Source organism: Mycetomoellerius zeteki, unplaced genomic scaffold (genome assembly GCF_001594055.1).
Source record: "Mycetomoellerius zeteki isolate Tzet28-1 unplaced genomic scaffold, Tzet1.0 scaffold471, whole genome shotgun sequence".
NCBI lineage: Eukaryota > Metazoa > Arthropoda > Insecta > Hymenoptera > Formicidae > Mycetomoellerius > Mycetomoellerius zeteki.
The window spans coordinates 391,443-404,446 of NW_017257470.1; the positions used below are offsets into that span (position 1 = coordinate 391,443).

The window sequence follows — 13,004 nt, forward strand, 5'->3', positions numbered from 1 at the left end:
CGCGTTAAGATACTACAATTAATAATAAATATACTGATAATGGCGAAAGTACCGTTCGAGTTTTAAGATTTTCGTGCACGCTCGCGATCCCTCTAGACTTCCATTATTTCTCTCTTTTCTTTCTTCGTACGATTCGGACGATCCAAGGCATCACCGAACACTCAGACCCTGTAAAAGCTCGCCCAGGGTCTCGCATCGACTGTGATACTAACGATATTTACTTGTCATTATATTCCTTATTATATAGCGATCGTATTTTATATTATTAGGACATTCTCACTATATCCAGACCCGGCTAAGCGGAAACGAATCATTGCGAATCGTCGTGAATCGTCGACAATCGTGAGCAACGATGACTACCCTAACAGAAATCCAATATTGGCCAATTTAATTACTGAAAGACAATAATTAATAATTACTTATTTGGAATACTAAAAGCACTGAACGACAGTTTTTAATACTTAAAATAAGTAATTAATTACTGTCTTTCAATATTAAGGTTGTATTAGACATATAGTTTCTGTAAAGTGCTTGGAATTGGGAATTTATACTATCTGTATGAAAATGAATGTTACATATATGTATAATATATGAAAATTCTGTAAGGTTGATATTAAAAAATATTTAATATAATACAATTTTATAGTTAAAATGAAATTTTCTTCATTTTATCTTAACTATTTTTAAAAAAAACCATGCCCACTTTTTATTAAAATAATTTTTGACCCTTGAAGTCCTAAATTGTCGCCAAACATTTCTTGTATTACTTTCAAATACAATATAGAAAAATCTATAACTTTTTCATAATTTTTTTTTTTTTAAATACATATAATAAATTCTTAAATGGACTAGTATTAGATTTCTGTAAGGACACTTTCTTTTTTAGCCGGACGAGCGTCCCCCCGAAACGCCATAACATCATCTTTGTAACACATACCTTCTATCTGTTAATTTATTACAATCACGCTAGGCTTCTGCGAAATGAGCGGATCGATGTCTGATGCTAATGTAACTTTGTGACACAAGCTAAAGTCTTCGCTCTTATCGAACCTGTTTTGTATCGAGGTTTCGTTTAGTTCCTATAGAGTATTATGAATGGAATCTCTGAGTATCCCAAATAAATCTCTCGATTCCTCCCCCCGCAGTTTAACACGAATATGTGTCAAAAGTTGCTCTCGCAAAAATTCCATTACATAAATATTTTCCACGAAATCCACGTCGATCGATAACCACCGCACTATAATCTCCATGTATGCGTGAGCATTTCGAGTTTTATCTGTGAGATAATAATATTATTCGCATTTTATCGAAGCAATGTGCATCGTATATTTATCGAACGTACAACAAGATCGACGAGAAACAAGATCGTTGTTTTTCTAACGTGTCTGATGTATCAAATTGTATAAAATTTATGATCACGTGCACTATTGTAAAATTAATAATCTAATTAACCACCCAGCGGCGCCCTTTTATTATCATTATTCTTGTCCCTCTTAATGTCAACTTATCTGATGATGGAGATCCATTTATAGCGAAGTCTTAAATATATGATCTATCAGTTTTCAATAAAAAGACACGCTTATTTCTCTTTCATCTCCTACTGGTCGTTGGTAAATTTAAATAAATTGCAATTTAAAACAAAATTTGGATTGATCTTATATCAAGGAATATTGTTGTTTTTTAAAATTGTCTTCATTTTAAATCAATTTCTTACTAATAAAGAAATAGAATTTATCAAACTAGACGACTCATTTCAAAGATTCAAAGATTTATAATATTATTTATTTTTATTGTAATTTCATAAGTGAACAATACATGATGTTCTTTCTATCTTTCTCTTTTTCTTAAATTTTGGCGATATATCTAGAATGTATTTAAAATTTTTTTCTCTATAAATTGGCTCATTTATAACCATATGATCGAATTTCTTTTAAATATAAATTTGATTAATTTATAACTTCCTGTGGATTGACTACTGCATCGAGATAAGAGAGACTTGGAATATGAGTCTTTCGTTATACTCCACAAATCGTCAAAATTATTAGAACAACATGTTGCTGTAAGAAGTTACACAATCTTAAATATTCGATTCGAATATCTCGCTCTTCAAAAGATGTAAATTGATACAAATTCAAATAAAAAGATGCAAATTAAATTCAGTAGCTAAATTCAGGATATTAGGAGAACATGATTTGGAAGAAGTAATGGGCGAGTTCAAGTTAGCAAAGCGGCTAGGTCTGTTCGCCAAGCAATTAAACATGATTGGTTGGATCCACAGGTAAGAACCAATCATGCTCATTCGCTCGGCAAGCAGATCTAGCCACTTTGCCGACTTGAACTCGCCCATTCTCTTCTTATCTCTAAAGCGGCGCGAATTTCAAAATATATTTTTACAAAATACGAACAGAATTTTCTCCTTACAATTTTGTATCAATTTCTATCATTAACGAATCAAGATCTTCGAAAAAGCTCACGAAAGTCAAATATAAAATTTGCGCTAGTCAATGATCGTTATACATATTTTTCGTTGTACATAATTAACACAAAGCAGTTTTCAATAAAAAAAAGCTCATTCTTCTATTTTTTTATCATTTTACGGTGGTATTTAACTAAATCATAATTTGAAAAAATCCTGTCAAATGATTATTTTCAACGAAAATACCACAAAGAAAATCATGTTTATTCACAATCTTTCAAATTTTTTAATTCCATCTTAACAATTAAAACTCAAATATTTAGAGTAACAAAATTAGAGCAATTTCAATTTAAGTATTAATTTATCAATATTCTATTACTATTATTTTATAAAGTTGTAATGTTTTATAGATAACATTTCAAAATTAAATCATACAACTGTTTAATCGATGTTTCGAGGCTACCGTTGTGATTTTATGAATAGAATGTAATGTGAAAGCTACAATCGACGCGAGGGGTTATCTGGCCACGACAGCAATAAAGTTTTATTAAGCGTGACGCTGCTGCTCACCCCGTCCCGAGTTCGAAGGTTACCTTGTGTGCATTATGCAACCATGCGCATTCATGCTACACCGAGTGTCGTCACAAAAAATACTATTTTCAAAACAGACTATTCAGTGTCCGATAATGATAAAGGAAAAAGCGATCTTCGCTCTCTTCTCAATAAACACGTGAGTTTCATTCACAAATTGTAATCGCATCATTGATCATAAATCAAACAGAAATAGGTCAGCGATAGTATCCGCGTCGATGAATGAAATATTTCGCGACAATATCTTTAATACGAAATCTGGATTGAAAATTACATTTACAAAGGTGACGGTTTTGTTTATATATGTATAGATATATAATATAAATGAAGGATCATAAGTAATGTGTGCAATATAAGTGAATGCTTTATCTCCTGGATGTTTTGCCGATTCCTCTTTTGCCAGAGAATAAATGCTTCGGCATTTTATTGCCGATAAAACGATCACCCTCTCCCTTGAGACCTTTCTTGGCTATTTTCTTCTTCTGTGTCTTATAAGCTACGTTTTTCAGCTTCATCTTCATCTGCAATAAACACAAGCAAGGATAAATTCTATATTTCCATTTATTGTGCAAATAGATGTAAATAGGCTTTCATAAATTAGAAAATAATTAAAATAAGGTATTCAGTTCTTCAATAATATATATTTTTTAAGGAAGTTAAGCAAATTAATTAATCTAAATTTAATTGTGTCTTTATTTTAACATTAATTTTCTAAAATATAGATCACTGTTGCGCTGAAGCTTTCAAATTTACATCGTCTATTTGTCTCTGACTTACTTCTACGTTTTTAACTCCCATCTCATCCCGCGGTGGTCTCGAGACGCTGCGGGCACGCGATTGTGATGCCAATTCCACACGCATGCGTTTCCTAGCAGGTTCTGAGCGCGACCTGGACCGTCCTCTCGTTCGTTTGAAGTGCGCCTATAGTTATAATTAGTATAAAATATAACATAACATATGATATTTGATGCAATATAATTAATAAATTACATAAATAAAAGTGACTGAATTAACAATACGATACAAAAAATTGTCCTAAAACTATCTTCTTGAAAACACTTAAATACTGGCACTCACGTTTTCAGTATCTTCCATATCCACACCCAGATCTTCCATCTGCTCCTTCAGTTTCGCGACCGACCGGTCGCGGGTCTTAGCCGCGGCTGTACGCGGCATAATCGATTTTGTAGAAGCCTTTAGTATTCGCGCCTCGTCCTTCATGACGAATTTCTTCTCACGAATCTGTTTCGCCAACTGTTCGACCTCGCGCATCGTTTCCGATAACTCTGGTATCTTATAATCGTAGAAACCGGCCTCTTCCCTCAATTGTTCTTCCTTTTCGAGTTGATTTAATTTCTGGAAAATGGAAAAACGATATAAAAACATGTTTCGCTTTGACAATTATGCATTGACACAATCAAGTTTGTACTGACTTCAAAGATATCTGGGTCTATGTAATCCGCTATATTATGACCCTCCCATATCTCAGGGATGATGTCGTATTTCTGATCACCCTCAATATCGTAATTCTTCTTCAAATCAAGCACATAATCGTCTCCCATCTCCTCTTCTATCTCCCTCTCCAATTTACGCTTCCTTGTGGCTTTCTCTGCAGCAGCTTGTCTCTTCTTCAAAACGCTCTCCGGTATACACGGGACGCGATTAGGATCTATCCTTTTCGGTTGAGCAATGTGCAATCGGTGAAGAAGTCCTTCCATCTATAATCGTTATAAATCGTGCATTATAACTGCAGATTTTACGTTAAAGGATTTTTGGATTAATTACCTTTTTAGTCTTGATCTTTTGATCGACTCTGAAGGCCAGAAGTCGCTCGCAAGCCTCCAGTTTCACTTCCATTACGCCAAAATCGGTGATGGTGCTCATTTCTAGCACAGGTATATTCGTATCGTCCTCGAACGGCTTCAGAACAGCTCTCTTCTCCGGAGATAATTCTTCCAAACGTAGGATATCCACTTTATTCATGACTATTATTAAAGGCTTGTTCGTGAATAAAGGCTTTATAGATTCAAAAAGTTTTACCTACATAAATAAAACAGAGTTTAGAACATTAATGTTAAAGATCATAAGTGTTATATTTCACAGCTCACTTGTTCCTCCAAAGTATGACCACATTGCTCCGACAAGTCGCAGAAGTAAAGCACAGCAGCTCGCAAGTGAGCAAGAGCAGTCACCGCCTGCATTTCTATGACGTTTCTCTCTTCTAATGGATGATCCAATATTCCAGGTGTATCTATTATTTGCCATCTCAAGTATTTATAATCAGTATGCCCCACAAACAAAGATTTCGTTGTGAATGCGTACGGTTGAACCTCTACATCGGCTCGAGTGATCTATAGAATAAATCACATTATATATTAAATAGGGAAGATAACTCTACTACTTTGGAACCAAGCGTTTTTACATTTTTCATTATAGTTCAACACAGGTGAGAAATATGTCAAAATGGTCTCAAGTAAAAATGAAGGTAATTAAATGGATCTTTCCAACGTCACCTTCGGTTTTACAATCGGACTTCATTTATGCCTTAGAGAGAGCAAAAACTGCAAATAGGTCCGATTTAGGCCACTCTCCCTTACTATTTGTAGACAAAACTATCATAAAATTATTATGTATTACTTACTTTGTTAATGAAACTGCTCTTGCCAACATTTGGGAACCCGCATATAATTATTGTGCGCGTGTAAGGATCTATACTTGGCAATCGAGCCAAGTGTTGACGGACTTGCTCAAGATACGTTAAATTGGCTGCCTGTCTCTTCATAATCGTGGCCATTCGACCCAGAGCGGCTTTTTTCAGCTGTTTACACCGATATAACGAATCTCCGTACTTTAAAAGACGAACATAATCCTTCGCTACACTGTAATCGAAAAATATATTTTGTAAGACAATTAGAACAAATCTTGCGAGTTATATATAAATCATTGTTTTCTTACTTGTCAATTAAATGTCTCGCTGTATTTATCTGTCCAAGAGCCAACTTATAATGATCCTTATCGTACAGGACGTTCATCAAGTCGGCATAGAATGGATGAACATCATCCAGCTTGGGAAATTCTTGTATTATCTGGGATAATTTATCGTGAAAATTCTGTTGAGTGAATTTCACCTTTCGCGTATAGAAAGCGCGTATCCTCGTGATCTTATATTGTTTGTGAATAACGGTTGGTGTCTTCCGTTGTGTTTTCGACAAGATTATATCAATGAAGTCCTACATTGAAGAAGACAAAAATTATTACTTAGTTTTGTGAAAAAATATTGTAATATAAAAATAGAAAGGAAAATTAAAAAACGATTTTTATTTATTTTTCACATGCACAATACACGCGCAAAAAATATATACGAATTATTTCTCAATATAATCATTCAGGTTTGGAACACATTTTGTATAATAATCAAAGGATTCTGATTTCGTTTGTAAAAAAGATTTTTGGCTGTCTTCAAAGACATCTATGCATTATTTCCTAAATTATCAAATAACTGAAATTTAACTTCTTTTATATCCAGTTTATAGTCCTGATCTTATTACTTCTGTTTTCCATTTGTTTTGATTATTAAAGGGGATCTTACTAGAATTTAGGGTTGATATTTCTATTCAATTTTTATATTAAAAATCGTCTTAAGTATAGCTTTGAGATGTCATAAGTCAATTACAGAGCTGTATTAGTATAGTAAAATATTACTTACAGTCTTAGATAAATTCTAGCCGTAAAATTTAGGACTGGTATTTATAGTTGGTTTTTATATTTAAAACTGTTGTAAGTCTTAAGATGTCAAATCAATTTTAAAATCTTAAGATATTATTTATATAAAGCGATCTTAAAATAAGAACCAATCGTAAATACCGACCCAGGAAGTATAAGATATAACTTCGAAGGCAACCAGAAACCTTCATTATATGAAATGTGCTACAAAGCTGGATCATTATATTGGGTCTGTTTTCTATGGTTGAACTAGTATACACTTTTGGAACTTAAAGTGAGATAGATGTACGTTTAATATTTGTCGAAAGCGAGAAAGTTTTAGAGCAGTCTAGTGCAGGAACAGAAGATAGACCATTCGAGAAATGATATTGTACATACTTTGCTAACCTGTATTATATAATGAATAAAATTCACTTTACTTTCTGATTTTCCCTTATATTATAATAAATATTGTACTTAATGTAATAAACATTATGACATAAATATATGAAATTACAGATCACAAATGTATATTAACTAACCTTCGCAGTTGGGACAACCGCAATTTTCTTGAAATTGTACAAAACCATTTTCTTTTAGTTTATTAAATTCCGCATTGAAGAGACAACGTAACTTTCCTTTTTCTTGTTTTATTAAATATCCGTTCCTTCGAGAAGACACAGGATATTTCACTTTTTCAATCGTTCCTTTGACTTAGAAAAACACGTGTCCAAAACCATACCAGTTTGGGCAGTTTGAGGTTATAAACTCCCAGCGGAAGAGACTGGCCGCAGCGGAAATATGATATTTTCCTATTTACGCGGGAAATCATTGCTGCAGGCTGAAATTTTTCGTTCTAAAAAAATTGTGAAAATTATGAAAAAATATAATCAGGACGAGAACAAGATCTACAATATGTCAAATTTTTAGCCAATTTGACCGAAATGCAATTTCCATAAGGTTTGTGCGGGGTCCTTACACTATTTATTAAGCAAGTATATATATATATATATATATAAATACACGTATCATTTCAACTCAGTTCGGGTCCTTATCAAAACAATTAATAACGCAAAAACAAATTATTCGGAAAAAATCGCATTAAAGAGAATGCTCTAATATATGAGTTAATGGTCAAAACCATTAGATGTCCAATACTTGTCGAAACTTGGTCATCAAATTGTCTGATTTGCTACATATAATAAGAAATACAATCATTTTTTATTATGTCGGAGAATCACGATTTTATGAAAAATAATGTCACTTATGAAGTTAAACAAATTGTGGGAACTATGTGAATAACCATATTGTTATTAAATTGTCCGATTTATTATTTAAAACAAAAATAATGTGAGAAAATTAGTCAATATTAACATAAAAAAAAAACATTTTTTAATAAATTAATTTGAACTTATATAATAAAAGGAAACTTCTCGCGAAGATGCTGATGATTCGAAAGTGAATTTTTCAGCTAACATTACTGAAAAATCACTGAAATCCAACCAAAATTTCTCTGAAATTTTCTGAAATTTCTCTGAAATTCTTGTTGAAATTTGTCTGAAAATTTTGCTGAAATTTTTCTGAAATTTTATCGAAAATAAATTTTTCAGCTACAAATCGCTGAAATTAAATTGAAATTTTTCTTAAATGCTGAAATTTTATTGAAAAGTGTTCCAAAACGTGGAATAATTTCAGCAACATTTTTCTACCAGGGTATAAATATCAAATATAGATTTAATTTGTATTGAAGATTCAATAATGCGAAAATACAATAATTAAAAATTGAAAAAAGATATCATAAATTGCCTTTATTTATAAATAATTGCAACATACACTCTAAAATATTAAAATAATTCTCAATGTAGTTTATTCATTTTTAAAAATCGCGTTATTTTTCGGAATACAAACATATCTATGTGATTATATATATAAAACATCATCACGTACTAAATGCACGTGCTTTGCGAGTTTCTAAAATAAAAATTTCATGTTCAATATAATGCAATAAATTATTATATGTATATGTATAACAATATAAAATTGGCATGTTAAATATCTTCTATTGTTTTAAGAAAATTTTATTTCTATAGAATTATATAGATTTAATCCTTTCTAATCTTTTAAATAAAACAGTAATTTAAAAATAATTGAATTTCGACTAATTTTTTATATTACTTTAAATATCATTTTGTTTTTCAAAAATTAAAGGATGCTTTCCAACTTTTTAATATATTTTGACACAAACGTACACAGGTATGTATAATGTGTAGCGTTGTGCACGACGATTCAACTAGAATCAAATGCGTATTGATGTGTACGTTGCACACGATTTCGCGCGCGCGAATAAAGTTTTATTTTTTAATCCATAATAGTAATGGAAACAATGTTTCCATCTCTTCCGTGTTTTCTTCTTTTATTTATATATTATAGTCGCAGTTAGTAACTGTTCAATCACTAGGAAATACAAACTTACACAGCCGACGGACTGAGTAGTGTTGTACGATTACGGCAATTGGAACGCAACTTGTGCGACTGTATGCACAAAAGTGTGTAGGATATTGCAATTGGAAAGCATCCAAAGTAAACAAATAGAAATAAAACATAGATGGGATGAATCCAACAACTTCAAGTCAATTTCAATTTTCAATAAATATTACTGAATCAAGCAATAAGTAAATCAAGGAAAACCAACTTTGTAAAATTGTTTCTGAAAAGAATTTTTTGCTTGATTCAGTAATATCTATCTCTTTCTCGTTATAAGAAGCATTGTTACTCTGTGGTTTGATGTGCTCTCGCAGGAAGCGGCAGGATTGTGTCGCCCACAGTCAAGGATCCTTGACTGAAAACCTGTGTCTCTTTGGATACTCCTCTGGGCGAAGTTGTCACGCGACTGTTCCGCATCCTGTTAATCGGCAGTCGTCCTCTAATCATCTTGTACCATCCCCTCTGACGTTTCGCGAGAGGACTTCTTGTATCCGGTGAAAATGCAGTTGGATCTTCCTTCGAGGACGCTTCGGTGGCTTCACGGGACCGTTTACCAAGACGAACTTGGCTACTGCTGGCACCGCTGGATTTCGGCGAGCATGACAATTTCTCGACGATCTCTCGTCGTTGGACTACTTCAGACGCTTCAATGCTTTTTGGTACTCTCAAACCCGAAACTAAAATTTTGAAAAAAGTTAGAAGTTAAAGTTATATTGCGAACATGACATCTTATCTTTCAATCGCTTAAATAGTTAATTTGTGAATGATTTTGAAAATTTGACTGACCAGATAGATTTTTTAAAGCGTGTTTCATAGCTTGCGCGACGGATGATAGAAATCCACCATTGTTACTATTTTCGCTGTTTTGTACGGAAGAAGACGACGCAAACTGTCCGTTCGCTGCGTTGTCCGCAGAATAATTCTCTACACTCTCGACACTCATCTTCATTGTCGTAATAGATCTTCTACAAATCTTAGTAGATTCGGCCGTATTTAGAGGTGACTGACGATTTGATACGAGTTGCTCTTGCAACTTCTTCAAACCTGAACTGATCAGAGGCATCAAATCGGTATTCAATCCTCCTGAATTGCTCTCCATCAGCACCATCATCAGCACTCTGTTGTTGGAATCTTGTTGATTTATAACTGAGCAACAATTGTTTACTTCATTGCTTACATCAGGATTTTGATTCTCCTTTATATTCTTCGTGTTGTCCTGAATGATCTTGATTTGCGAATTATTTAAAAAATTCTCCGGGGGTTGTATTAAAAAACGCATTGTGTCTTCAGCTTGGTTGTCATTTGTGACCTTCGCAGTGTTCGTGTCTTCCATGCTGTTCGTTTGCATTCTGTTATTTGCGTCTTTAGTACCTTCTACTGCAATATCCGCTTTTTGCGCGCCATGAGACTCGTCTTCCTCCATCGACATGTTGAGAATAGTGCGCACACAGGATTCCATCAAGTCCCCAAACTCCGTCGCGGTTTCGTACCGATCGGAGAACCTTACCTTCTTCAAGACATCCTCACAAATATCATCTGACATGGATGAGTTCTGCAGGATGCCACCCTTGATCGACATCAAGTCCATGTCTACAGGAGACAACACTTCATTCACATTCGCAGTTATTATTTTAGTATCGTTGTTTGCAACTTTTTCTTGCTCTACTTCCATGATGCTCAGTCTCCTGCCTGAATTGCTCCTAGCAAATTGTTCGTCTTTGCAGATCCTAAAAGGCGTCATATCTTCGTTTGAGCTGTACAGCAAACAACTAAAGAATTGCGTATCGCTCGTTTGCGTCTTCGAGATTGATGCGACCTGTGCGATCGAGGACGAGTCCGTCTTAGGCGTTTTTAAGTTGAATTCCGGTACGGAGAGTATCTCAAAGCCAGCCTTTTGATCAAGAAGCATCGGTGTACTGGTCTTGCGATAGATTTCCGGCGGTGTGCAAAATCTGCTGCCGTTACAGTCGCTTTCGCTTATAGAACACTGTTTTGATTTCTTCTCGAGATGCTCATGGTTGGATGGCGACGTTAAATAATTCCAGTGTTCGAACCACTTGCACGCACCTAAAGTTTCGTTAAAAAATGTAGAATTTATTTTAAAAAATACTCAACATTGAACATGAAAAGTCTACAGATTTGAAAAATTTACATGTTACACATTATTTAGAGAAAGTTACAATGAAAAATTTTTAATTTATTACTAATATAAACTTTATGTTTTAAACATTTTAATTTTGACTTGCTATATTATAATCTTTTTTTGTGTTGTTTTCTGTGCTAAGTAACAAAACTTTTATATAGACTTTAAACTAGACAAAACTTTACAAATAAAAATTAAATTTTAACAGATAAAAAAACTATCATGCATTTGACGTCATTTCTTTCTATGTATTTCTAACAGATCGTAGTGTTTATTGTCTAATAAAAGAATGAAAAAAGAAGTTGTATTAAATTTTTTATATGTGATACTGAAGTATCGATTATATATTTTCTGAAAGCAATAATCGCCTATAAATTGATAGAATAATGAAATTTGCCCTTAAAAACTCTCTTGATTTTAAAACTCTCGATCATGGCTGCGTTCCACGCTCGCAACCCTCGTGAGAATAGTTTGTCTTTGTTCGCGAGAATCTTTCGTTTCACATTTGATAAACAACAAAAGTGAAATGATTCCACGAGCGTTAAGTGGAACGCGGCCCATGGATGGTTTTTTTATTTTTGCAAGTAACTGTAGACTGTTTGGATCTTATTATTAATTCGCTTCGTGAATTACCAACGGACTTGAAATCTTCTCTGGATTCAAACAAATTACCGCACAGCCGGCAACGTAATGGCAAATGTTTGTCCACTATGTGACACAATAATTTTTCATCCTCCAAATTCAGTTTCGTGGACTCATACTGTCGTATCAGCAATATTTCAGAGGCGCATAGGGGACAATCGGTATTCACGTTGGGATGCACTTTGTCCACGTGGCGATCGCGACACGTTGTGCAGCAAAATATTTTCTTGCAGAATCGACAGGCTGCGTTCGCCTGTCCAAATTGAAAAGTCTTTGGAAAACGATGTATAGCGCTTTTAGTAAATACCTTGTCTTTCAACATCGAGATGTGATTGCTAAAACGATCAAATGTTTACTGACTGTCCAACGACAAATAGTTTGTCAATACGTTCATGAGACAATAACAATGTAAACAGACAAGTACATATATATATATAATTGTCAATAATTTATAACATTTATAATAGATTATACGTATTTTTTACAATAGATTATTGTTTTATATGTATTTTATAATTTGTATTTATAATTGTAAATTGAGAGAGAAACTTAGGACGAAACAATTAAAAATTATATTTTTGTCTTGCTTGGTTTAAATTTATAAAGAGTTAAATACTTTAATTTAAATTTATAAAAAGAGTTAAATACTTTCTTTAGACAAATAAAAAATAAAGATACTTTATATATTTAACAGTACAAAATTAAGGAATCTGTTTTCGATAGCTGTTCGATTTCTGAAAATACGTTGTACAATTACGCTTGCTCAATTTAAATACGCTTTTTAAATACGCTTGCTCAATTTATTTGAATCAAAGGTGATAAAATCATCGAGTATTTTTGAATAATGTACCCTATGTATCGATATCGAAGTATTAATTTATTCAAGTATATACAATTTTAATGAATATATATATATATATATAAATTAATGATGAGCTGCTTTCCTCATCTGTACCAGAATATTTCCGAGCTCCTCTCGCTTCCTCTTGGCACGGATGTGTGTACCCAACTAGAAAATAAAAAACA

At 33.2% G+C, this 13,004-nt stretch overlaps 2 protein-coding genes across 2 annotated transcripts; both read right to left on the reverse strand.

Annotated features, from left to right (window-relative positions):
- Nucleotides 1-2,872: 2,872 nt before the first annotated feature.
- On the reverse strand, nucleotides 2,873-7,427 carry Non1 (nucleolar GTP-binding protein 1). Its single transcript, XM_018455151.1, has 9 exons — nucleotides 7,252-7,427; nucleotides 5,963-6,237; nucleotides 5,649-5,886; nucleotides 5,116-5,358; nucleotides 4,793-5,047; nucleotides 4,441-4,725; nucleotides 4,085-4,363; nucleotides 3,785-3,928; nucleotides 2,873-3,528 (listed from the first exon to the last, which is right to left on the reverse strand). Exons 1-9 carry the CDS (start codon nucleotides 7,297-7,299, stop codon nucleotides 3,373-3,375), a joined length of 1,923 nt encoding a protein of 640 aa, XP_018310653.1. The 5' UTR covers nucleotides 7,300-7,427; the 3' UTR covers nucleotides 2,873-3,372.
- Nucleotides 7,428-9,437: 2,010 nt separating this feature from the next.
- On the reverse strand, nucleotides 9,438-12,343 carry LOC108727169 (uncharacterized). Its single transcript, XM_018455159.1, has 3 exons — nucleotides 11,970-12,343; nucleotides 9,980-11,260; nucleotides 9,438-9,870 (listed from the first exon to the last, which is right to left on the reverse strand). Exons 1-3 carry the CDS (start codon nucleotides 12,298-12,300, stop codon nucleotides 9,479-9,481), a joined length of 2,004 nt encoding a protein of 667 aa, XP_018310661.1. The 5' UTR covers nucleotides 12,301-12,343; the 3' UTR covers nucleotides 9,438-9,478.
- Between the last annotated feature and the right edge of the window lie 661 nt (nucleotides 12,344-13,004).